At 49.0% G+C, this 25883-nt stretch overlaps 1 protein-coding gene across 1 annotated transcript; it reads left to right on the forward strand.

Annotated features, from left to right (window-relative positions):
• Positions 1–1231: 1231 nt before the first annotated feature.
• Positions 1232–25490, forward strand: SUPT5H (SPT5 homolog, DSIF elongation factor subunit). The gene is made up of 29 exons (XM_036274435.1): positions 1232–1580; positions 10235–10400; positions 11932–11997; positions 12540–12551; positions 13028–13097; positions 13219–13287; positions 13401–13466; positions 13750–13780; positions 14346–14414; positions 15765–16016; positions 17144–17233; positions 17341–17411; positions 18204–18309; positions 18547–18640; positions 18731–18867; positions 19329–19484; positions 19588–19734; positions 21232–21378; positions 21465–21590; positions 22417–22501; positions 22796–22915; positions 22999–23101; positions 23189–23316; positions 23416–23521; positions 23958–24116; positions 24226–24394; positions 24510–24713; positions 24844–24939; positions 25011–25490. Exons 1-29 carry the CDS (start codon positions 1506–1508, stop codon positions 25230–25232), a joined length of 3342 nt encoding a protein of 1113 aa, XP_036130328.1. The 5' UTR covers positions 1232–1505; the 3' UTR covers positions 25233–25490.
• The last annotated feature ends 393 nt before the right edge of the window (positions 25491–25883 follow it).

Consider the following 25883-nt stretch of genomic DNA (forward strand, 5'->3'; position numbering starts at 1 on the left):
TCTTGTAACTGCCTTGTGAGCCTGCTGCCAGCCCAACAGCACTATATTCCCCTGTAACTAACTAGATGTATATTAAATGTCAATAAATTGAATCCAGGTGTCTCAATGCTTATGCAAAAATTAGCAATGTGTTCTAAAAGCTTCAAAATTTCTTTCCATAAGGTTAATTTGTCATATCTCTCCCTCATGCCTGGTTCTCTTTGCCACCTCTCTGACAATTATTGTACTAAAACATAAGTTCACATTTAATCAATTTAGGGACACTGCAAACAAAAACAAGGGCTTTGGAGTCACCCAAACTTCAGGAGGAATCTCGGGTATGCCACTTTACAGTTAAATTTTTCTGGCTTCAGTTTCCTCATCTGCAAAATGGGGCTCCCTACGTCCTTGGAATGTTTTAATTTTAAAAATCTTTTATTACTTTTTAACCTTTGTTTTCCCTTTATTGATTTTAGAGACAGGAAGGGAGAGGGAGAGAGAGAGAGAGAGAGAAAACATTGATGAGAGAACATCAATTGGCCGCCTCCTGCATGCCCCCTACTGGGGATTTGGCCCACAACCTGGGCCTGTGGGAATCGCACCAGGGACCTCTTGGTGCATGGGTCAACACTCCACCACTGAGCCACACCAGCCGGGCTATTTACTTATTTATTATTATTATTTAAAATCGTCACCTGAGGGTATTTTTCCATTTATCTTCAGATAGAGAGGGAGCGAGGGAGAGAAGAGAGACATCAATGTGAGGCACACAGCCACGTAAAGGTAAGGGGGACACATAGATTGGTTGCCTCCCACAGGATCCGAACCAGAGCCGGAACCGCAACTGAAGTTCGTGCCCTTGACCAGAATCGACTCTGAGACTCACTGGTCCACTGGCAGAGGCTCTAACCACTGAACAACTGGCTAGGGCTCTGCCTGGAATGTTTTAGAAGATCCATGAGATAAATATAATTTATTTGCTAATTCACTATTATTATTTGCTAATTCCTTGCCCCCGCTAGTGGCATGGACTACTAAGCACTTTTTCTGGGCTGGAAAAGACCTGGTTCCAAAAGGAATCACTTTGACCCCGATGTGAGTCTCCCAAGATGTCGGCTCCAGGTTTGACGTTAAGACAACTGAGCCACGCTCGACGGCTTCCGGAAAAATGTGTCGTAAAGAGCGAGACCCGGAAATCTCGCGTTAGGCAATGTAAGATCTCGCGAGATGTTACGTCAGTCCCAGATAGGCGTCGTGTGAACTGCGGCTTGGTTCCTCAGTCGGAGGTGGACACCGGCGGAGCAGGCCTTGGGGGTCGCCCGGAGCCAGGGAGGTTTAGAGACCGAACTTGGGGGCTGTGGAAGTGTAGCTGGTGGTGGTAGGGGCTTCCCTTTCGATTTCACGGTTGCCAGAAGGAGACTGCCGGAAGTGCGCTAGGAGGCTTTTCTCGGGGAACCAGCGTGGAAACGGAGGCTCGGGATTGAGAGCTGCGCCCAGGCTGCCGTTTTTTTCTGGAAGAGCAGAATATGTCGGACAGCGAGGACAGCAACTTCTCTGAGGAGGAGGACAGCGAGCGCAGCAGTGACGGCGAGGAGGCCGAAGTAAGTGACTGGGACGCTGGGGGAGGCATTGCGTCCGGGGACAGGACCACGGCAGAAAGGCCCCTGTGGGCGCTCAGAAGGGGTCAGCTTGAGCTCTGGCCTAGGGGAGCTTCCAGGTTGTCGGGCGAGATGGAGAAGTAGGCAAGCCCAACTCAAGCAGAGGGACAGATGCTGAAGGCCAGGGGTGTTCCAGGTACAGTGAGATAACAAGGGATGTGGTTAAAAGACCTTGCGTATAGTAAGCCCTCATTATTAGTTTTTATTTTTAGGTATGTCCAGTCATCCCAGAAAAATATTTTCAGTGCCCATTATTTGCTAAGCACAATTCTTTGCTCTTGGGACTACACCGGTAAACAAAACCGATTTAAAAAAACAAAAACAAAAAAAACCTTTGCCCTTGTGAATGTAAATAAACATAACTGTAAGTAAGTCATTTAATAAGCTAGAAGGTATTCTGAAGTAAAGGAGAGGAGGGGAATAGGGGACACTGGTTGCACTTTTTAAATTTTTTTTTTTTAATTTTTAGAGAGAGAGGAAGGGAGAGAGAGATAGAAACATTGATGAGAGAGAACATGGAGCCTCCTGCACAACCCCCACTGGGGATGGGGCCCACAACCTGGGCATGTGTCCTGACCGGAAATCGAACCAGTGACTTCTTGGTGCATGGGTCCATGCACAGCCACTGAGCCACACCGGCTGGGCAACCCTGGTCGCACTTTGAGTAGGGTGACTTTTGATGAAAGATTTGTCAAAGGTGAGGGAGTGAACTGGAAGAGTGTTCCAGTGAGGGGAAACAGCAGGTGCAAAGTTGGGAGCGTGTCAGTGGTGTTCAAAAAGTAACAAGGAGACCAGTTTGGATGAATCAGAGTGAGTGCATCAAAGAAATAACAGCTACCAGATCATATGGAATCTTTTTGTTGTTGTTGTTACTCCTCACCCAAAGATATTTTTCTTTAAAAAAAAATTTTTTTTTTTAATCCTCACCTGAGGATATTTTTCCATTTTTTGTTCAGATAGAGTGGGAGGGAGAAAGGAAGAGAGAGAAAGAGAGAAATGTCGATGTGAAAGGGACACATCAAGGGCTGCCTCCTGCACGACCCAACCAGGGCTGGGGACAAACTGCAACTGAGGTACATACCCTTAGCAGGAACCGAACCTGGGTCTCTCTGGACTGCAGGCTGACGCTCTAACCGCTGAGCCAAACCGGCCAGGGCCCAAAGATATTTTTAAATAGAGTAGGAGGGATAGCGGGAGGCAGAGAGAAACATTGATGTGAGAGAAACACATCAGTTGTTTGCCTCAGGAATAACCTTGACCAGGGCCAGGGGTAGAACCTGCAACCCAGGTATGTGCCCTTGACCAGAAATCTAACCCGAGAGCCTGTAGTCCAAGGGGCCGATGTTCAAACTGATGAGCCAAAGGGGCCAGGGCTCAAATAGAATCTTGAAGGCTATGGTGAGGAATTTAGCCTTAACTGAGTGAAACAGAGCCATGAGAAGATTTTGAACAAAAGAGGGATATGATCTTAGTTTTGAAAGGATCACTCAGGTTCTGGCAGTGTTGGGTCAGCGGTTAGAGCATCGGCCTTTGGACCAAAGAGTTGTGGGTTCTATTCCAGTTCAGCCCCCAACCCTGGTCGGGGTTGTGCGGGAGGCAGCCAGTCAATGTGTATCTGTCACATCGATGTTTCTCTTCCCACTCCCCTTCCCACTCTATCTGAAGGTAATACCCTCTTGTGAGGATTTTAAAAAAGGATCACTCTGGTTTGGGGTCTGTTTCCTCCCCCTCCCCCTCTGTCTGAAGATATAAATATCTTCTGGTGAGGATTTTTTAAAAAAAGGATCAGTCTGGTTTTGGGTCTGTTGAATGTCCTGTTCCAGGAACTAAACAAACATCTCCTGGGATATATTGATGTCAGATATTCTCTTAGTCATTACTATCTTTTATTTTTCCCTTTTTAAAATTTATTTCAGACTTATTTGTTGAACAAATAAATGTTCGAGCATCTACACTGTTCTAGATACATCGTAGGTGTTGGAGAGGGAGTGGAACAAGGCAAATCTGCTTTCATGGAGTTTAGTAGGCAACAGTTATACACTAATAAATAGATGACATGATTATAGATATCTCATTTGACCTATAGAAATGTAAACTTACTTTGCAAGTTAGATAACAGCAATTTTGGTAAAAATCAAGATTTCCTACTTTCTGGGAAAATGGGAGGAGCCAGCAACCTGACACTCAGGATTGTTCTACACTGTAGCTATTTGCTCAAGAAGTGGCCATCTTCTTTAGAGCTGGGAATTTTCTCCAGTTCCCAGGATATATTAGTTGCCGTTTATCATGCCTGTCTTGTGGCAGATTTAAGAAAAGGAAATATTTCTTACACCTGTATTCTAGAAAACATCAGGTAGCTTGAGAGTGCCATGGGTTTCTCGTGATATGTCCCACTTATTTACATTGTCTGCTTACCCTCTGTGGGCATTTGATTGTCAATCTCTGTGCCTTTTGGGAAGTATTCAGCTTCCAGTGAAGAGTTGGAGGAATAGGGATATTGTGGTGGGTGTGGGGCAAGTGGGAAAGTGCCAGGAAGAGCCATTGCTCCAAGCTGTAGTGCTGGGTTCTTGTTCTCTGACTCATGGCTTCAGGATACTTTGCTTGTGGTTAAAACCTGGTGCTAATGAGACCAGAATCCTTGGTTCTTCTTCCTGGCTGGAGTAGTCTGGTTTGTACTGTGCAAATCTCACTTCCCTAACACCACACTAGGCTGGCTCCTCTGCTGTCACTGGGTGAGGCAGAAGAGCTGTGTGAAGGCTGTCCTCACTCCTAGATATAGGACTGGATGGGCTTTTCAGACAGCCTAATGTTGGCTTGGTCCTTGAAGGACTGGGTCCTGTGAGTAGACATGTAGGGATGGTAAATAACAGGCCACTTATTGGAGGGATCAGTTGGTTCACTATTCTCAGCCTCAGTAACTTGCTCATTCATTCATTCAACAAGTGTTCCTTTAGTTCCTGTCATGTTAGGATCACAGCCTTCCTCATGGAGCCCTCTGTTTTGGGGTGGAGAGTTTCATAAACAGAGGAATAGTTGCTAAGGGAGATGCTGAGGATGGGTGGTGTAAGAGGACTTTCAAGTCCTGACGTAACACAAAGATAGTAGTGGGGGTTCTCTCAGGGAGTGGAGAGCTATGATTGGAAAGAAGTTTTGCTGGGACTGAGCCAAGGGGATGATGACAATGTTTCTGAAAATCAGGCTGTGACCTTGTTGTAGTTTGAGTTGTTAAATTGTGGGGCTTTGCCCTGGCTGGTGTGGCTCAGTTGGTTTGAGTGTCGTCTGGTACACCAGAAGGTGGTGGGTTCCATTCCAGGTTAGGGCACATACCCAGTTTGTGAGTTTGATCCCTGGTTGGGGGGCATGTGGGAGACAGTCGATCAGTGTTTCTCTCTCTCTCTCTTTTTTTTTTTTTTTTATCCTCACCCGAGGACATTTTTCCATTTTTTGTTCAGGTAGAGCAGGAGGGAGAGAGAGGAACAGAGAGAGAGAGAGAAACATCGATGTGAAAGGGACACATGGAGTGGCTGCCACCCGCACGACCGACCAGGGCCAGGGACAGACTGCAACCGAGGTATGCGCCCTTAGCGGGAACCGAACCCGGGTCTCTCAGGACCGCAGGCTGACGCTCTAACCGCTGAGCCAAACCGGCCAGGGCTCTCTCTCTCTTTCTCTCCCCCTCCTCCCCCTTTCCTCTCTCTCAAATCAATTTTTAAATTTTTATTTATTTACTTATTTTTTATCCTTACCCAAGGACATTTTTTCATTTTTGTTCCAGTAGAGTGTAAGGGAGAGAGAGGGAGAGAAAGATCTACGTGAAAGGGACACATTGAGTGGCTGTCTCTCGCACGACCCCAACTGGGGCCGGGGACAAACTGCAACCGAGGTACGTGCCCTTAGCAGGAACTGAACCCAGGTCTCTCTGGTCCACGGGCCAACGCTCTAACCACTGAGCCAAACCGGCCAGGGCTCAAACCAATTTTTTTAAAATGTGGGGCTTTGTTATAGAATCGTATGCCTGAAACCTATAAAAAATTTAAAAAAATAAAAAATGTGGGGCTTTGTAGGCAGTTAGGATTATGTATTAAGCAAATATTTCTTTTTTTAAGTTTTCTTTCTTTCCTTTTATTATTTTTGTTTAATTTCAGATAGAACAGAAGAAAGAGAGAGAGGGAGTGAGGGAGAAAGAGAGAGAAACATTGACGTGAGAGAGACACATCGACTGGTTGCCACCCACACAACCCTAACTGGGGCCGAGGACAAACTGCAACCGAGGTACATGCCCTTAGCGGAACCGAACCTGTGTCTCTCTGGTCCGCGGGCCGATGCTGTAACCACTGAGCCAAACCGGCCAGGACTAAGCAAATGTTTTTTACGTTGTTTTCTGTTACCAGGCCTGGGCTGGGTGATGTTGGTGCCTGAGATAGCCTGGGCCCTGCTCTCAGCATGTTTACAGTGGTCATGGCTTTAATGGAAGAAGCCCAGAAGGTTGTGAGCCCAGAGGACGTGCCTAGCTTTGCTTAGGGTGGGAGGGGGAGAGGACAGGCATGACTTCCTGGAAGGCAGTGAGTATTTTGATTAAAGTAAGAATGAGAGGCAGAGGAGAATGGTTTTTATTCAGAGGACCCGCATAGATGATGGATAGCACTAAGAGAGTGTGGTACAAGTGGTTCAGCGTGGCTAGGTCCTAGCATTTGGGAGAGGGAACCCAAAGAGGTGGGATGAGAGGGAGTGGCAGAGGGCAGAGTGTGTGCTTCTAGTTCAAGGCTGCTAGGGAGCTTGTTCATTCTTTCTTTTTATTTACTTACTTAATTTTTTTAAATGTTACTATTATTTTGTTAACCCTCACCCGAGGATATATTTCCGTTTATTTTTAGATATAGCGGGATGGGGGAAGAGAGAGAGACATCAACGTGAGAGAGACACATCCATTAGTTGCCTCCTGCATGACCCAGGAATGAACCACAATGGAGGTACGTGCTCTTGGATGGAATCAAACCCAAGACTTTTGGTCCGCAGGCCGATGCTCTAATCCAGTAGTTCTCAACCTGTGGGTCGTGACCCCTTTGGGGGTCAAACGACCCTTTCACAGGGGTCGCCTAAGACCATCGGAAAACATATTCTGATGGCAATTCATAATAGTAGCAAGATTACAGTTATGAAGTAGCAACTAAAATAATTTTATGGTTGGGTGTCACCACAACATGAGGAACTGTATTAAAGGGTCGCAGCATTAGGAAGGTTGAGGACCACTGCTCTAATCACTAGGCCAGACCAGCCAGGGCCTGTTCGTTCTTTTTAAATTATTATTTTAATTCTCATCTGAGGACATGTTTTTATTGCTTTTAGAGAGAGAGGAATGGGGGGTGGAGAGACAGAGAGAAACATCAGTATGAGTGAAAAACATTAATCAGTTGCCTCCTGTATGCACACTGACCAGGGTTCGAACCTGCAACCTTTTTGGTGTACAGGACAACACTCCAACCAACTGAGCCACTCAGCCAGGGCAGGGAGCTTGTTCTTTACCTGAGGGTTGAGGGGAGCTGGGGCCACATTTTAAGCAGGGGACCAAATGATCAGATTAATGTTTCAGATCAGAAGTGGGGAAAGTCCAGTACATGGGCCATATAAGGCCTGTGAAATCAATACCAGCTAAAATCACACACCTCACCAAATTAGCCCAACCATATATAGCAGGCTTTTTTTTTCCTTTATTGATTTTTAGAGAGGAAGGGAGAGAGAAAGAGAGAAACATCAATGAGAGAGAAAAATCGATCGGCCATTTTCTGCATACCCCCCACTGGGGATTTGGCCCACAACTGAGCATGTGCCCTGACTGGGAATCAAACCAGCGACCTCTTGGTGCATGGGTCCATGCTCAACCACAGCCACCTTGGCAGGGCTAGCAGGCTCATTTTTAAGTTGATAATTTTGTATGGCCTGCGAATGATGTTATAAGTATCCAAATGGCCCTCGGCAGAAAGAAGGTTCCCCACCCATTTTAGATCATAGTTTCCCAAGGCTATAGGATGTAGCCAGGTTGGGGGGTGGTGGTTGTGAAGAAGAGTTGCTTTAGGTGGAGTAAGGACAAGAACTTTAGCCACATGGAATCATTTACTGAAAAAGTTGTTGCCCTGGCCAGTGTGGCTAAGTGGTTAGAACGTTGGTCTGTGTACCTAAGGGTCACAGTTTTGATTCCTAGTCAAGGCCACATACATGGGTTGAGGTTTGATCCCTGGTCCCGGTAGGGGCACACGGTAGGGAGGCAACCAATTAAGGTGTTTCTCTTACATCGATGTTTTAAAGTGTGTCTCATATTGATGTTTCTCTCTCTTCCCTTCCACTCTAAAAATCAATGGAAAAAATATCCTCAGGTGAGGATTAAGAAAAAAGAGAAGAAAAAGTGATTTCCTTTTCAGTTTATTTCATGTCTTTTTGACTGGGCCACAAAAAAGTTTTGCTTTGGTGCCACTGTGTCTCCAGTAACCTCTCTGAAATTTGTTAGTCTCTGTTTATCAGGGAGAACAGGCCTTTGGCTTAGAGCCTGCAACAGGCATAAGTATCATGCTGAGACTTATAACATTGTTTCACTTGTATCTTTATTGTTACTTTCTATTTATAACAAGATAACTTTCAAAAAGTTTTTACTTATGAACTACAAAACATAGAAATGTTTTTCTTTCTTTTTTTTTTTTTTTTTCCTTTTATCCTCACCCGAGGATATTTTTCCATTTTTTGTACAGATAGAGTGGGAGGGAGAGAGAGGAAGGGAGAGAGAGAGAGAGAAACATCGACGTGAAGGGACACATCGAGTGGCTGCCACCCGCACGTCCAACCAGGGCCGGGGACAAACTGCAACCGAAGTACGTGCCCTTAGCGGGAACCGAACCCGGGTCTCTCTGTACCGCAGGCCGACGCTTTAACTGCTGAGCCAAACTGGCCAGGGCAGAAATGTTTTTCTTTCAAGTTAAGTAAAAGTGTGAGTGAATTTATTTATTTTTTAATTCTCACACAAGGATATTTTGACATTTATCTTCAGATAGAGTGGGAGGAAGGGAGAGAGAAAGACAGAGACAGACACATCGATTTGTTGCCACCTGCAGTACCCCACCCGGGGCCGGACTGCAACTGAGGTATTTGCCCTTGGCCAGAATTGAACCAGGGTCTCTGGTCCGCACTAAACAAACCAGCCAGAACAAAGTGTGAGTAAATTTAAAGAAAATATCAGACACATGGGTTGTACCGATGTGGACATGGCAGGAAGTAATAACGTTAATGAAGAAAATGTTGCAGTTGTGGGAGCACTGTTATGTATATATCACTGCCTTTTGTGACTGGCATGGAAAGAGGGATTGGAGGCCAAGGGACCAGAAAGTAGGCTGGCCAAGGATCCAGGTTTTAGAGGGTAATGTTCTCGCTTAGGATAGGGGCTGTGGGGATGTGGAAGAAGGGATGCATTGGAGAGGCGAGGTTCAAAAAAGCAGAAAGTTTATGAATTTGATGCCTGATGGGAACTAGAGGAGGCCAGCACGAGTCTAGGGGAAGACGTGGAGGACATTTTGGGACATGGTGGTGTGAAGGGCTCAGAGGACATCCTGAGGAGACATCCAGGAGGCTGCTGGCACATGGGGGTCTTTAGTTCTAGACAAAAGGGGGACTGGCAACAGATGGGGCATCATCTGCAGAGAGAAAAACAGGTTATGGAAGGTAAAAATGGCCAGGGAGAGAGTGCATGGAGTGAGAAGCAAAGTGGGTCCTTGACTGAGCCCTGGTGATCGAAGCCAGCATTTGAGGAGTGAGAAGAGTAAGAGGAACCTGCAGAGGAACAGTTGAAGAGGTTGAAGACAAGCCAGGAGAGCATGATGTCACAGGTGCCAAGGGAAGAGCATTTGTGTAAGGAGGGAGTGGTGTGAGATGTCTTGTAGGTAAGAGCCAACCAAAGAATGTCCACAAAAAGCAGCAAGAGGTGGTTAATGATCTTGAGCACTGTGGACTGGGAACAGAGAGATGGGAGTTATTGTCACAGAGATGTCTTTAACAGCAACCCTGGCCGGTTTGGCTCAGTGGTTAGAACGTTGGCCTGTGGTCCTGAGAGACCCGGGTTCAGTTCCTGCTAAGGGTATGTACCTCGGTTGCAGTTTGTCCCCAGCCCTGGTTGGGTCATGCAGGTGGCAACCACTCGATGTGTCCCTTTCACGTCAATGTTTCTCTCTCTCCTCCTCTCTCCCTCGCACTCTATCTGAACAAAAAAATGAAAGAAAAAAAAATAACAGTTAAGAGAGTGAGTGAGATGGCCCCAGGAGTTGTAGAGAGCAGAGAGACAAGATCCAAGTACCAAACCTAATGGAGCTAACAAATTTAAAGGCCAGGTGGAGGCTAGCAAGGTGGTCTAGTGGAGGGAGGAGTCCAAATCAGCTCCCGGATGCTGGTTAGGTAGATGGTGGTGCTGGCACTGAGACAGGATGGCTACCAGAGAGACCTGACAGAGTGGGAGGGTGTGTACACAGAGCAGAGTGGGTTGAACTCATTCGGGTGTAGGGAGATTGGTGTCTGGATTTTGGGTTACAGAACTCTGGTGTTTCTTCCTCCTGACCCTGCAGGTAGAGGAGGAGCGGCGGAGTGGAGCAGGCAGTGAGAAGGAGGAAGAGCCTGAGGAAGAGGAAGAGGAGGAAGAGGAGGAGGAATATGATGAGGAAGAAGAGGAAGAAGATGATGACCGACCCACCAAGAAACCCCGCCATGGTGGCTTCATTCTGGATGAGGCTGGTATGTCACAGAGCTATTGAATACTGAGTAGAGAGGCTGGATTTGCACTTCAATTCCATTTCTTTTTTTAATCCTCGCCCGAGGATATTTTTCCATTTTATTCAGACAGAGTGGGAGGGAGGGAAAGAGGGGGGGAGAGAGAGAGAGAGAGAGAGAGAGAGAGAGAGAGAGAGAACGAACATTGATGTGAGAGAGACACATTGATTGGCTGCCTCCTGCATGACCCCGACCAGAGCCGGGACCAAACTGCCTACGGACAAATGAGTCTCGGATTTGATCCCAGTCAAGGGCACATACCTTAGTTGCGGCTCATCCCCGGCTCTGGTTGGGGTTGTACTGGAGGCAACCCGTCAATGTTTCTCTCCCTCTCTCTCCCTTGTTCCCACTCTATCTGAAGATAAATGGAAAAATATCCTTGAATGAGGATTAAAAAAAGAAGAAGAAATGGAAGGGAGACTTGGTGTACACTTACATCATACATACGCTTTGGGGGTTTTGATTATGTGCTGGTATCACTGTTGTTTAAGTTTTTAGTGTAGTATTTGATGCATCCCTTTTGGTGTGTAGTGAAGAGGTTAAGTGCATGGACCCTGGAGCCAGGCTGCCTCGCATGTACTAGCTGAGAGTCTTTGGGCAAGTTAAATAAACTCTCTGGGCCTCAGAGCCCTTACTATAAGATTGGAACAGTCCAGCTGGTGTGGCTCAGTGGTTTTGCGTTGACCCATGCACCAGGAGGTTGCCAGTGGGAGGCATACAGGAGTTGGCCAATTGATGTTCTCTCTCATCTATGTCTCTCTCCCTCTCCCATCCTCTCTCTTTAGAAATCAATAAAGAAATTATTTTTAAAAAAATTGGAGCCTGGCCAGTGTGGTTCACTGGTTGAGTATTGACCCATGCACCAGAAAGTTGCTTGTCGATTCCTGATCAGGGCACATGCTCAGGTTGTGGGCCTAGTCCCCAGTAGGGGGAGTACACACGGCGGCCAATCAGTGTTCTCTCTCTCTATCCTTTCTTCTTCTCTCTCTAAAATCAGTAAAGAAAAACAAAAACGTGAACACTGATTAAACATCTCTTAGGGTTACAGGAGGATTCAGTGAGTAATCTGTGACAAGTACTCAGAACAGGGCAGGGCACATAGTACAATCTAAGTAAGTGTTAGCTGTTATAAGAGAATAATAAAACCAACCAACCAACCATGAACCCTGTCTTTAAACCAAAAATGATATACCTGTCTTTCCTTGATAGTTAACAGGGAACTTTTCTGCTTGCTATCTTAGATCTTATTTTTTAAGATGAATCTGTGGGTGGGGTTGGGGGACAGGTGATTTAGAGTCAGGGGGTTCTGCACAAGGGACTTGACCCTGCTGCTTGGAGAAGCTCTGTGGCCTTAGTTGAGAAGCTCACCTGTCCAAGCCCAGTATCCTAATCTGTAAGGTGGGGGTTTGTTGTGCCCATCTCCCAGAGGAGGTTTCCTGGAAGCTGTTGTCATGAGATACCTGTTACCCCTGACCTCTTGGCCTTCTTGTTTCAGATGTGGACGACGAGTATGAGGATGAGGACCAGTGGGAGGACGGAGCAGAGGACATCCTAGAGAAAGGTGTGTGTGGGCCCACCTCTGGAAGATCATTGGGGTTTGTGACCCAGAGGGTCTTGAGAGCCCATTCCACACTCCTGTGCCCTGCACCACCCCAAACCCCACCTTCCTCACCTCGCTTCTTTCTGTCCTTGCCAGAGAGATCAGCCAGCTCTGTACCCTTTTCCTTTGAGGCCCATGAGATGGAGGTGGGGGCTGTGGCGTGTGAAGTGTTAATGGAGAGAGGACTCTGGGATCCCAGGGCCCCAATAAATCCCTTCTGGGGGTGGTAGGGTGGGTGGGCTGTGTCCCAAGATACCCCCCACTTCCTGGGCCAATGCCCCCCTTCCCTGTTATTTTTCGTTTTGTGCGCCTCATACATTTCGGCTTGTCCCCCAGCCACTTGGTGCCTGGCCTTTACTTTTGGTTTTCAACCTTCCTGTGTCCCTCCCTTCCCTTCCCCCAACCCATTGGTTGATTTCGCTGTTATAATTTGGCTCATACTTTGTCTGCCCTCGCCCACCACCACCACCACCACCACCACCACCTCCTCTTCCTCCAAGTAGAAGAGATTGAAGGTAAGAATCTGAAAAATGTGATTCCCCAACCCTCCTCCCATATCCTGACATCTCTTTCCTGCCCTTGGCATCCTCCCTCATCCCCAATCCCTGTTTGGCCCTGGGGTTGCTGACTCATGTTAGGGTCCAGAGTCAGGGGGTTCTGGGGTCAGGCCTCCAGAAGTGGTTGACCTAGGAAAGTGTGTTTACATATACGTATAAGAGTTGGGGGTGTGTGGTGGGATAGAGTTCAGGTTGTGTTTAGACAGTGGCGGTGAGATGGGGAACAGCTGGATGTCCCCGATGGCTGGGCTCCATGTCCAAGTTTTTTTATGAGAAGCAGAAACCTGAGTAAGATAGAGTTGGGAGGTGAGAATTGGGGGTTTCCTCAGTGAGGTGTCTCCTCCCCAGGACCGGCCTCTGGCCCTCTTAGCCCCACTGTCTCCAGGCCCCTGCCCTTCACCTCCTCTTACTCCATCTGCCCATTTTTTTTGCAGCCTCCAATATTGATAATGTTGTCCTGGACGAAGACCGTTCTGGGGCTCGCCGTCTACAGAACCTCTGGAGGTAAGCAGGGAAGGGAAGAGTGGTGAGACTGGCTCCCATGGGGAGGTTTAGGGGCACATCGGCCTACCTTTTCTCCTCAACCTTCAATATATGTTTACTTCCCCCTCCCTTCACACCTCAGGGACCAGCGAGAAGAAGAACTGGGTGAATATTACATGAAGAAATATGCCAAGTCATCAATAGGAGAAACGTAAGGGCACGGGTTGGGTGATTGGGGGACCAGGAGCAGGTGGTCCTTTGGGGGAAGGGTCAGGGGTCTGACAGAGCTTCACCTCTCCTTCCCAACTGCTCTTCTGTCTCCAGGGTGTATGGTGGATCTGATGAGCTCTCTGATGACATCACCCAGCAGCAGCTGCTCCCAGGAGTCAAGTAAGGGTGTGGGACAGGAGGGCTGAGGTGGGACTCTTGTACTGTACTTGGGTGATGTGCCCATATGGGTCATTCCCTAAAATGAATGAGGACAAAGAGTCACACAGGCAGAGTGGTGGATGAGAGGAAGAAGGAGGGAGAGGCAAGATGGCACGTTTCTCCTTCCTTCTGGTTATGTATGGAAGGATGGAGAAAGGAAAGGGTGTAGAGCAAGAGGAATAAGGATGCGTGTTTCATGATGAGACAATTTCACTAAAGGGCTTCCTTTTCCTCCTCTGTCTAGGGATCCAAATCTGTGGACTGTCAAATGTAAGGTGCGTGCTCTGACCTCATAGGGGAGACAGGAGTGAGGGAGGCGGCCTTGTCTGGAAGAATTGTCCATGTGTCTCTTCTGAGTCTCCTTGGCCTGTCAGCCTTTTGATCATCCTCTCTCTGCCTTTCCATCCTCTCTCCCCTCCGCCTCACTGTCTCCCACCATTGTCTTTTTTTCTGTTCATTCCTCTTGCTCTGTATCTCTCCATCTCTCATGTTCCGCTCTCTCTTACTTTCTCTTGCCTCATGATCCTTTCTTACTGCTACCTCCTGCCCCCTTTCCCATGTCCTGCCCTCCATCTCATCATGTCTCTTTTAAAAAAATTTTTTCTTTATTGATTTTAGAGGGAGAGGAAGGGAAAGGGGGAGAGAGAGAGAGAACAACATCGATGAGAGAACATTGATTGGCTGCCTCCTGCGTGCCCCCACTGGGGATTTGGCTCGCAACCTGGGTATGTGCCTTGACCAGGAATTGAACTGGCAACCTCTTGGTGCATGGGTTGATGCTCAGCCACTGAGCCATACTGTCTGGGCTCATCATATCTCATAAGTCTGATTCTCTTCCAGATTGGAGAGGAACGGGCCACAGCCATTTCCTTGATGCGAAAGTTTATTGCCTACCAGTTCACAGACACGGTAAGTCTAGGCAGGCAGCTTGGGGGCAGGGAGAGAGACAGGCCAAAGCCCAGAGGGAGGGAGAGTGTAGGTTCAAGGGTACCTTTGTGTGTTAAGTGAGCTGCTTCAGCTAGAAAACAACCACTCACTAGATTGAAGCATTCTGTGCCTTGTGAGAGGTATTGTCTTTACTCTCTGCATTTTTTCTTTTTTTTTTTTTTGAGAGAGAGAGAGAGAGAGAAGCTTTGATGTGAGAGAGAAATATCTGTTAGATGCCTCCTGCATGCTCCCTACTGGGAATCGAGCCTGAAACCTGAGCATGTGCCATGACTGGGAATCGAACCGGGATCTCTCAGTCCATGGGACAATGCTCAGTCTATAGCCACACTGGCCAGGCTAATTTTTCTTTGTTTTTTGATGGATGGATATCATAGTAAAAAATGTCCTTATTTATTATTTATTTCTAGTAACAATTTCTGTGTTGAATCTGCTGTTGATATTAGTATAGCCACTCTACCTATCTTTGGTTCCAGTTGCTTTTAATTTTTTTTTAATCCTCACCCGAGGACACTTTTCCATTTGTCTTCAGATAGAGCGAGAGGGAAAGAGGGAGGAAGAGAGAGAGAGAGAGAAACATCGACTGGGTGCCACCCACACGACCCCAACTGGGGCCAGGGACAAACTGCAATGGAGGTACGTGCCCTTAGTGGGAACTGAACCCGGGACACTCTGGTCTGCAGGCCAGTGCTCTAACTGCTGAGCCAAACTGGCCAGGTCTCTAGTTGCTATTTATTTATTTATTTATTTATTTTAAAGTTGTTTTTTTTCCCTTTATTGATTTTAGAAAGAGAGGAAGTGAGAGGGAGAGAGAGATAACATCAGTGAGAGAGAACATTGATTGGTTGCCTCCTGCATGCCCCCCACTGGGGATTGGCACTGGGGATTAGGCCCACAACCTGGGCATGTGTCTTGACTGGGAATCGAACTGGTGACCTCTTGGTGCATGGGTCAGTGCTCAACCACTGAGCCACACCGGCGGGACTCTAGTTGCTTTTTACATATAACATATGTTGGGTCTCTTTTTAAGTCACTGCATAGATATGTTTCATTGTTCTTTTAACTGCTACATTGTATTTCATGGTATGGTTAAGTCATATTTTAACAAATCCCTCTTTTGGGGCATTTAAAATTCTTCAGTCTTGGTTGTTTGCTATAATATATAACTCTGCAGTGAGTATCCTTGTGTCCATGTCATTGAGCCATCATGTTTCTATGGGATAAATTCCTGGACAAGAGACTGCTGAGGTGGCCGTTATTACTGTTGTCAGCAATTGTGTCTCACTGTCTGTTTCCACGGGCTTGGTCCTATAGCCCCTGCAGATTAAGTCAGTAGTGGCACCAGAGCATGTGAAGGGCTACATCTACGTGGAGGCCTACAAGCAGACCCATGTGAAGCAGGCCATTGAGGGCGTGGGCAACCTGCGGCTTGGCTACTGGAACCAGCAGATGGTGCCCATTAAGGAGATGACAGATGTGCTCAAAGTGGTGAAGGAGGTGGCCAACCTGAAACCAAAATCCTGGGTCCGCCTCAAACGAGGCTTCTATAAGGATGACATTGCACAGGTACCTGGGGGTGGGATTGGCTGGCCGAGGGGGTCAGGACTCATGTTCACACTTCTGCTCCTCTGTTCTCTCCTCCTCTCTTCTCCTTTTGTCCTTCCCAGCCCCTTTCCTAGTGCAGCAAGCAGCACCCCACTCAGGTTAGGTGAAGCAGAGCCTGGATTTTGTGGTGAGCACACAGGATGACCATTTTGTGCATGATGAAAGCATGTTGAGTACCGATCTGGAGGTGAAGGAGTGAGTTATTGGGGAAGCGTACTGTGACGGAAGGAACAGCATGTGAGATAGGAGCATCTCTAGCTGAAGCAGAGTGGCAGTACATGAGCTCAGGGAGACCCATCATTGGGCTTGTCTTTTACTGGAGTGAGATGGGAGGATTCTAAGGGACGTGGTGCGATTTTGATTTTAATAGGATTACTCTGGTGACTGGTTCTCAAGCAGAAGGGACGTTGCCCCCAGGGGATAGTTAGCAATATATGGAGACATTTTTGGTTATTTCAACTGGAGGGTTGATTCTACCATCTATTGGATAGATGCCAGGAATGCTACTAATAACCTGCAATGCACGGGACAGCCCCCCACAATAAAGTATTACCTGGCTGAAAAACATTTGAATAGACTGTATGGGACCACAGGAGCAGGGAGATCAGCGAGGAGACTAGTGATGGCATGGTGAGGGTGGCCATGATGGTGGGATAGGACTAAGGCTGGAGTAGTAGAGGAGGGGAAAGAGGTCGAAGTTTTTGAAGGCCAAGCTAACAGGATTTGTTGACAGATTTGATATGGAGGTAAGAGGAATAAAGGAGTTAAGAATGACTTCAGGTGTTCCGGAGCAGAAGGAAGAATGGAATGGAAGGAGACTGGGAGATGAGTTTTGGGGGGAAATAGGTCGGTCGTGCTACGTTCGAGGGACCTTTTAGCCATCTAAGTGGAGGTTTCAACAGGCAGTGAATAGTCATTTTCAGAGTTGAAGGGAGATAGGCTGGAGAGAGAATTTGGGAGTTGTCAGCCTTCTGATTTCTTTCCCATCACTCTCTACCTCTTACCCTTCCTGGCATCTCTGCTTTCCTGTGTCTGGGGTCAGGGAGGGAGGGCTGGGCTCTTTCTGACTACTCATCTGTCCTTCTTAGGTGGATTATGTGGAGCCCAGCCAAAACACCATCTCTCTGAAGATGATCCCACGCATTGACTATGACCGCATCAAGGCCCGCATGAGCTTGGTACCCTGGGGATGTGCTGCCTGTGGGGGGCAGGGAATGCTTTATCCCAGCTGGTGGCCAAGCCCTCCTCCCTCACCCTTCTCACCCATGCTCATTTTCCTCCACAGAAAGACTGGTTTGCCAAAAGGAAGAGGTTTAAACGGCCTCCACAGAGGCTGTTTGATGCTGAAAAGATCAGGTGAGTGTCCATGGAGACTGGCTGGATTGGGTCCCCAGAGCTATGGTGCAGAATGTGTCTTTGCAGTTTCCTTCACAGGGATGGATTCCTGACAGGTTTAGTTTGTGAGCAGTTAGCCATCAGTGCAGCCTCAGCCAAGTTACTTAACATTCCCATGCCTCAGTTTCCTTTGCTTACAAAGACTGATAATAACCCCTGCTTCCTTAGATTATAGTGAGAATTGAATGAATTAATATGCATGTGTGCCCAGAGTATCACTTTGCATGTAGTAAGTGTGATTAATGGTATCCTGTATTGAAATGGGACATATTGCCACATCACAGTCTGTGAGGATTCATTGAGTCATCCAGGTCCGGCACCGGCTGAGCGCTCCATGAACATTAACACTGATGTTTTGTCCAGCTAGTGTTTACTGAGTGTCTATGATGTGCAGAGACTTAGGGGAAAGAGTGAAAAAAAAGATAAGTCCTTGCTCCTCTGGAGCTGCCGTTCTAGTTAGGGAGATGAATCAAACAGTAGTTCTTTGGAGGGTGACATGTGCTCTGGTGAGAAAAAAAAGGCAGGGAAGGGGCAGTGAAGTGCAGGGAGGTGGCGGCCGTGAGCCCCTTAGTGGAGGCAGGCCTTTGGGCTCCGTGAGAGATCACTCCAGGAGGGTGTGTGTTGGGTGCTGAGGTGGGATGGGATAGGTTGGTCATCCTGAGGTCTTCTTCTCCACCTTGCCAGCGGAGGAGACAGGTATAGTAGATTCTCTTCTTAACCTCCTGTGTAATCTTCTCCTTCACAAAATCCTAGGTCCCTGGGGGGCGATGTTGCCTCTGATGGTGACTTCCTCATCTTCGAGGGGAACCGCTACAGCCGGAAGGGCTTTCTGTTTAAGAGCTTCGCCATGTCTGCTGTGGTGAGGGTCCCAAAACGGGTCAGGCTAATAGCAGTGTAGAGTGGGGAGGCCAAGCTTTCCCTCCTGCAGTCCAGGCCCTGGAGCAGTGGGTTATCTGGGTGGGGTTATCTGGGTCTGTCCTGGGTAATCCTCAAGTCAGGAGTGTCCCTAGAAGAATTCTCACTGTTTCTTTAGCCCACTCAGCTGGGCTGTGTCACTGACCTTTGTCCATTTCTCCTTGTCTCTTGGGGTTGTTAGATCACAGAGGGTGTAAAGCCCACACTCTCTGAGCTGGAGAAGTTTGAGGATCAGCTGGAGGGCATTGACCTGGAGGTGGTGACTGAGAGCACAGGTATGTACTCATATATATAACTTAGAACAAGGAGAAACAGGTGGCCCTTGGTGGGCAGCCCCCAGGTCAGCCCTATGTCTGCCCCTGCAGGGAAGGAACGGGAGCACAACTTCCAACCTGGGGACAATGTGGAGGTATGTGAGGGTGAGCTCATCAACCTGCAGGGCAAGATTCTCAGTGTGGACGGCAACAAGATCACCATTATGCCCAAGCATGAGGACCTCAAGGTGGGTACCGTACTGCCCACATGTATATACAGGGTTGAGGGCATGATATTGTAACCATGAGTAATCTGAGGTGGCTGCCAGGTTTAGTTTGCTTTGGGCAGAGAGAGAGAGGTGGGGTGTGTGTGTGTGTGTGTCTGAGGGCTGGTCTAGGCTAGCATGGTGTGTTTAGGGTGAGGCTCTCTCCAAGTGGTTCTGAGATGATGTTGAGTCTGGGGACAGGCTGGTTCTGTGTGGGTTAAAAAGGGTTTTCTAGGCTGATATCCTGTCTGAGGTCAGCTGTCTCTGAGGCAGTCTGAGGGTTGTCTTGGTGGCCTAAGGTAGTCTGTGGTTGGGTGGTGTGAGCCTGGGGTGGGTCTTGGCCAGGGTCTTTTCCGAGAACTCGAGTGGATTCTAGAGACGGATGGAGCAGGTGATTTGTGGTGGTTTCCCCTCACCTGCTTGTCCCTACACCCAATCCCCAGGACATGCTGGAGTTCCCTGCGCAGGAACTTAGGAAGTACTTCAAGATGGGGGATCATGTGAAAGTGATTGCTGGCCGATTCGAGGGTGACACAGGCCTCATTGTGCGAGTGGAGGAGAACTTTGTCATCCTCTTCTCCGACCTCACCATGCATGAGGTAGGTCAGAAGGATAGGAGCTGGGTAGATGTGCCCAGAGAAGACTGAGGCAAGGCAGGCCAGCCACTTGGGCTCTGTTTTAACCTTCCCCCTCTCCTGGCAGCTGAAAGTGCTCCCCCGGGACTTGCAACTCTGCTCGGAGACAGCATCAGGTGTGGATGTTGGGGGCCAGCATGAATGGGGGGAGCTGGTGCAGTTGGATCCTCAGACTGTGGGCGTCATCGTGCGACTAGAGCGGGAGACTTTCCAGGTGTGTGTGCTGCCCTCAGTGGTGGGGTTTACCTTTAGGGGGCTTCATCTCTCTTGAGCTCCTCATCCTGGGAGGTGGCAGAGCGTGGCAGCTAAGATCCCAGACTGCTCTGGGTTGCAGACCTGCCTCTGTCACCCACAGCTGTCTATGTGAGATTAGGCAAGTGGCATGTCAATTACCCTCTCTGCCTCAGTTTTCCGCCGTATAAAATGGAAGCAATGGCAGCATCTATTTAATTAGTTGTGAATGATTCTCTGAGGTCAGATATGCACCCTGGCATTCGGCTTGCTAAAGGACAAGATGTTACAGGTGTTCTCCCCTTCACCCCTTCCCCATGGATGTGGGAGCCCCACACAGCATAGTGCTTAGAACCTTGGACTCTAGATTCACATCTCAGCTCTGTTACTTTTGTGCTGTGTTACCCTGGGCTTCTGACTTGCCCTCTCTTGGCCTGAGACCCCTCCTGTGTAAGATGAGAATCATGACAGCATCCATTTCAGGGAAGTTTTGAAGCTTTGGTGAAATCTTTTTTTTTTTTTTTTGGTTAATCCTCACCTGAGGATATTTTCCCATTGGTATTTTAGATAGGGAGGGAGGGCAGAAGGGGAGGGGAAACATCGGTGGGAGAGAGACACAACGATTGGTTGCCTCCCACATGACCCCAACCATGGCCAGGATTGAACCAGGTACGTGCCCTTGACTGGGAATTGAACCCATGACCCTTTGGTCTGAGGGCCGAAACTCTAACCATTTAGCTGAGCCAAACCAGCCAGGGCTTCAGTGAAATCTTATATGAAGAATTTAGCATGGGGTCCGGCTGGTGTAGCTCAGTAGTTGAGTGTCGATGCATGCACTGGGAGGTCATTGGTTCGATTCCCTGTCAGGACATATGCCCACGTTGTGGCCTGATCCCCAGTGCGGGGGCATGCTGGAGGTGGCCAGTCGATGTTCTCTCTTGTCAATGTTTGTATCTCTCTATCTTTCTCATTTCCTCTCTCTCTCTCTAAAAATCAATAAAGGGAAAAAATAAATTAAAAAAAAGAATTTAGCCCTGGCCGGTTAGGCTCAGCGGTTAGAGCGTCAGCCTGCAGTCCAGAGAGACCCGGGTTTGGTTCCCGCTAAGGGCATGTACCTCAGTTGCAGTTTGTCCCTGGCCCTGGTTGGGTTGTGCGGATGGCAGCCACTCGATCGATGTGTATCTTTCACATTGATGTTTCTCTCTCTCTCTCTCTCTCTCTCTCTCTCTCTCTCTCCCCCTCCCTCCCTCCCTCCCTCCTGCTCTAGCTGAACAAAAAATGAAAAAATGTCCTCGGGTGACGATAAAAAAAAAAAAGAATTTAGCCTGGGACCTGCATGGTACATGCATGGTCTGACATGCCTGCCCCTGAGCTAGGGAGCCTAGATGTCCTGCAGTCTCCCACAAGGAAGGATCATCTCACTTAAGGGAAGACCTACTTCATGTCACCCTTTCCACTTTCACCCCCTCTCTCTGCATAGGTGCTGAACATGTATGGGAAGGTGGTGACTGTCAGACACCAGGCTGTGACCCGAAAGAAGGACAACCGCTTTGCCGTGGCCCTGGACTCAGAACAGAACAACATCCATGTGAAAGATATTATCAAGGTCATTGATGGCCCCCACTCAGTAAGTATGAGCTCCTGCCCATCAGCTATGTTTGAAAAAGTCAGGGTAAGGCACGGCCGTGAGAGTGATTGTCTTTTTTCCTCCAGGGCCGGGAGGGCGAGATTCGCCATCTCTTCCGAAGCTTCGCCTTCCTGCATTGCAAGAAATTGGTGGAGAATGGGGGCATGTTTGTCTGCAAAACTCGTCACCTGGTGCTGGCGGGGGGCTCAAAGGTAAGGTGGTCATGGTGGCAACCTGTGTAATGGTTACCTGGCTCAGCTTTCTGGCATTCCCTGATCCCAGGAATGACAGAGAATGGGCTTGTGGAGTATTGGGGGTGGGGGGGCAAATGTTAGTGTCAGGTCCATGGCAGAGTGTGAATAAAAGGTTTATTGGTTTTCTGAGCTGTTTACCAAATCAGTCATTTGGTTTTTTGTTTTGTTTTATTTATTTTTTTGGTTACAGATATTTCTCCTTTTTCCCCCATTGACATCCTCCTCCCAATCCCCCCTGCATTGTTCTCTATGTCCATGTTTACATATACATGCATATAAGTTCTGTGGTTTATCTCTTCCCTCCCCCTTTCCCCTTTTCTGAGGTTTGTCATTCTGTACCCTACTTCTATGTCTTTGGGTTTATTTTGTTCATCAGCTTGTTTTATTCATTATATTTCACAAATAAGTGAGATCCTGTGATATTTGTCTTTCTCTGATTGGCTTGTTTCGCTTAGGATAATATTCTCTAGGTGGTTTCCTGCAGATGGGATAATGAAATCTGTGGCATGCAGGTGTTTTTGTGTCACTAGGAGTTTAAATTCCTGACTACCACATTTCAGTCCCACCCCTTAACCAGGGCTTCTTCATTAACAGGCCCACAATGGCATAGGGATGGTGGCAGTTTCCCTAAAGGGAAATTGAGGCATTGTCACCAGAAAGAGGGAGAGATGGCTGCCAGGAGGTTCAAGCAGAAACTATTCCCAAATGCAGGCAGGCAGTTCGGCACAGGGGCTGGTAGTCAGTTACCCAGAACCTGCCAGTTAACTTCTTGTTCCTCCTCTAGCCCCAGGATGTGACCAACTTCACCATTGGTGGCTTTGCCCCTATGAGCCCCCGGATCAGCAGTCCCATGCACCCCGGTGGTGGAGGTGAGGGGGAGTCTGGCTGAGGCTGTGTTGGGATACGGGGGTAGAGGGGGTTGTTCAGCCCACAGTCACTGAGTGCCTGCTCTGGGCTGGCTTAGCTAGGTAGGGCTCACAGCCTGCTGGAGACCAGAGTGGTCAGGGCTGTGATGGGAAAGCCCAGAGGAGACTCCTAACCCAACAGGGGAAGAGGAGAGTAAAACAGATGGAAAGGGGGTTTGTGGGTACCCTGGCTATGGGCACAGAATGTGAGGGGAGGGCATAGCTCTGGGGACTAGTGATGTTCTCTTCCCTCCCCAGGTCAGTGTGGCGGCTTTGGTAGCCCAGGTGGCAGTAGCGGTGGCATGAACAGGGGCCGGGGGCGAAGAGACAATGAGCTCATCGGCCAGACTGTGCGAATCTCCCAGGGGCCCTACAAAGGTAACCTTCGAGGCTGTGTGGAGGCCTGGGGAGGGGCATGGTGAAGGAGAGCCCCATCCAACCTACTTCCTGCTCTCCGCCAGGTTACATTGGTGTGGTGAAGGATGCCACGGAGTCCACGGCCCGAGTGGAGCTGCACTCTACCTGCCAAACCATCTCTGTAGACCGTCAGCGGCTCACCACAGTGTATGAACTAGGCCAGGGCAGGGCTGGGAGAGGGCTATCAGGTGGTAAGAAGGCCCTACTAACCCCACTAGTTCTCTCTGTACACAGGGACTCACAGCACCCAGGTGGCATGACCTCAGCCTATGGGCGGACACCCATGTATGGCTCCCAGACACCGATGTACGGCTCTGGCTCCCGCACACCCATGTACGGCTCTCAGACACCTCTCCAGGATGGTGAGTGCTCCCCAGGGCACAGGGAGGAGGGGTGATGGGGGAACTAGAGAACTGGAGACAGGACTGAACTGAAGGACACATGCATCTCTCCTGTTACAGGCAGCCGCACCCCACATTATGGCTCGCAGACACCCCTGCATGATGGCAGCCGCACTCCTGCCCAGAGTGGAGCGTGGGACCCCAACAACCCTAATACACCATCACGGTGAGGACTAGGAGCTGGGGGGGACAAGGTTCCCTGAGCTACTGGGAGTGTGTGCTGTATGTAAGTGGTTTTGCTGGGTGTCTGGGGAGTAGAGGGGTCCAGATGGCCCACTCTGAATTGTCTGCTCCGGGCCCCAGGCTGGTTTGTGAAGGAGTCAGCATGGCTGGAGCCAAAATAATCTCCAACCCAACAACAGTAGTATACTGGTTACAACCTAGGTTTGGAGACAGAGTGTGTGACCTTGGTCATGTGACAGGTTGTGTGACTCTGGGCAACCTAATCCCTGACTGTAGTCTCCTCAGCTGTGAAGTGGAGGCCTCTGGTGAGGCTGTTGTCAGGATGAAGCTGTCTCGGTTTCTCTGGGTACAGTGCTGTTCTTGAAGCATTTGCTGCCTTGCTGTGGCCACCATCCTCAACAGACTTCTTTCCCCAACAGGGCCGAGGAGGAATATGAGTACGCCTTCGACGACGAGCCCACTCCATCACCACAGGCCTATGGGGGTACTCCCAACCCCCAAACACCTGGCTACCCAGACCCTTCATCTCCACAAGTTAACCCGCAGTACAACCCACAGACGCCAGGGACACCAGCCATGTGAGTTCACTGGGGTAGCCCTAATTAACCCCTGTCCAAACTCCCCCACTGCCACCGCCTCCTCTTCTCCACCCCCAACAAATGCCCCCTTCCATCCTTGTCTCTGCAGGTACAACACAGACCAGTTTTCTCCCTATGCTGCCCCCTCTCCACAAGGCTCCTACCAGCCCAGCCCCAGTCCCCAGAGCTACCACCAGGTGGCGCCAAGCCCAGCTGGCTACCAGAATACCCACTCTCCTGCCAGCTACCACCCCACACCCTCGCCCATGGCTTATCAGGTGCTGGTCAGCTGGCATGCCCTTGAGGGTGGTGGGCTAGGGTGGGCCTCAGGCCTTTAAGGACAGCCAGGTCCGATGACGGATTCCTAACAGTACTGCCCCTCTTTCCCTACAGGCCAGCCCCAGCCCGAGCCCTGTTGGCTACAGTCCGATGACACCGGGAGCCCCCTCACCTGGTGGCTACAACCCGCACACACCAGGCTCAGGCATTGAGCAGAACTCTAGTGACTGGGTAACCACTGACATCCAGGTGAAAGTGCGGGACACCTACCTGGATACTCAAGTGGTGGGACAGACAGGTGTCATCCGCAGTGTCACAGTAAGTGGGGCCCAGGCTGGTGGGTAGGCAGGCATCCTCTCCTTTGGGGTCCCCAGTCTCTGTGGTTATTGTTTGTTTTTTTCTTTTTAATTATCTAACCCCATCTTCCAATACCTGTCTCCACCCTCAGGGAGGCATGTGTTCTGTGTACCTGAAGGACAGTGAGAAGGTTGTCAGCATCTCCAGTGAGCACCTGGAGCCCGTCACCCCCACTAAGAACAACAAGGTAAGGAGGGACAAGTGACTGGGGGGGCATTGGGCTGCTGCAATGGACCCTAACTCCATGCCCCTCTCTAGGTGAAGGTGATCCTGGGTGAGGATCGGGAAGCCACAGGTGTCCTGCTGAGCATCGATGGTGAGGATGGCATTGTCCGCATGGAGCTCCCCAACTGCCACCACCTCCTCTTCCCCACCAGTTCCCCACCAGTTCCCCACCAGTTTCCCACCAGTTCTCCACCAGTTCTCCAACAGTTCAAGATCCTCAACCTCCGCTTCCTGGGGAAGCTCCTAGAGGCCTAAAGCAGGCCAGGCAGTTGGACTTGAGCAGACATCTGGCAGATAGAGGGTGTTCTTCCTTCTCTCCCTGGCCCTTGGTTCTGACATAGGATCCAGGTGTGGAGCAGACCCTAGCTTGGTAGTTCAGGATTTGTTTTCTTTTCTGGGTTCCTATCTTTCTCCCTGATGTTCATGAGAATCAGTAGAGTCTGGGGAGGGTCACCACCTTCTTATATCCCCCCTTCCTCAGCTTGCTTTTATGTTAGGGTCTTTCAATAAAAAGCTGTCAAAAGTGTATGTATGTGTGGTCTGGTTTGTAAGGGGTCATTTGTAGACCCTACTTGTGTGGTCTTGGGCAAATAATGGTCCTACCTAAGCCTCAGTTTCCCCATGTAGAAAATGATTGGGGAGAGGAGTCTGAGAAGACATTGTAAAGAGGTTATTGGGACAGAGCCTGCCATGTGATTGATGAAATTACATTTTACATTTGTGTTGTGTGAAAATCAGTCATTACCCGCCCCAGGAAACCTGTTTCTCCTGTGGTATGGTATACAGCATTTGATGGTCCCTTCTCTTGAGCCCACATAGCAGTGACACCAGAATTACTGTAGCTTGTCTGATGGCTTGGGGAGTATGGGGAGCAGTGTAGAGAATGTAACTTAGTACCTTGACCTT

The sequence above is a fragment of the Molossus molossus genome, unplaced genomic scaffold (genome assembly GCF_014108415.1).
Source record: "Molossus molossus isolate mMolMol1 unplaced genomic scaffold, mMolMol1.p scaffold_m16_p_21, whole genome shotgun sequence".
Classification (NCBI taxonomy): domain Eukaryota; kingdom Metazoa; phylum Chordata; class Mammalia; order Chiroptera; family Molossidae; genus Molossus; species Molossus molossus.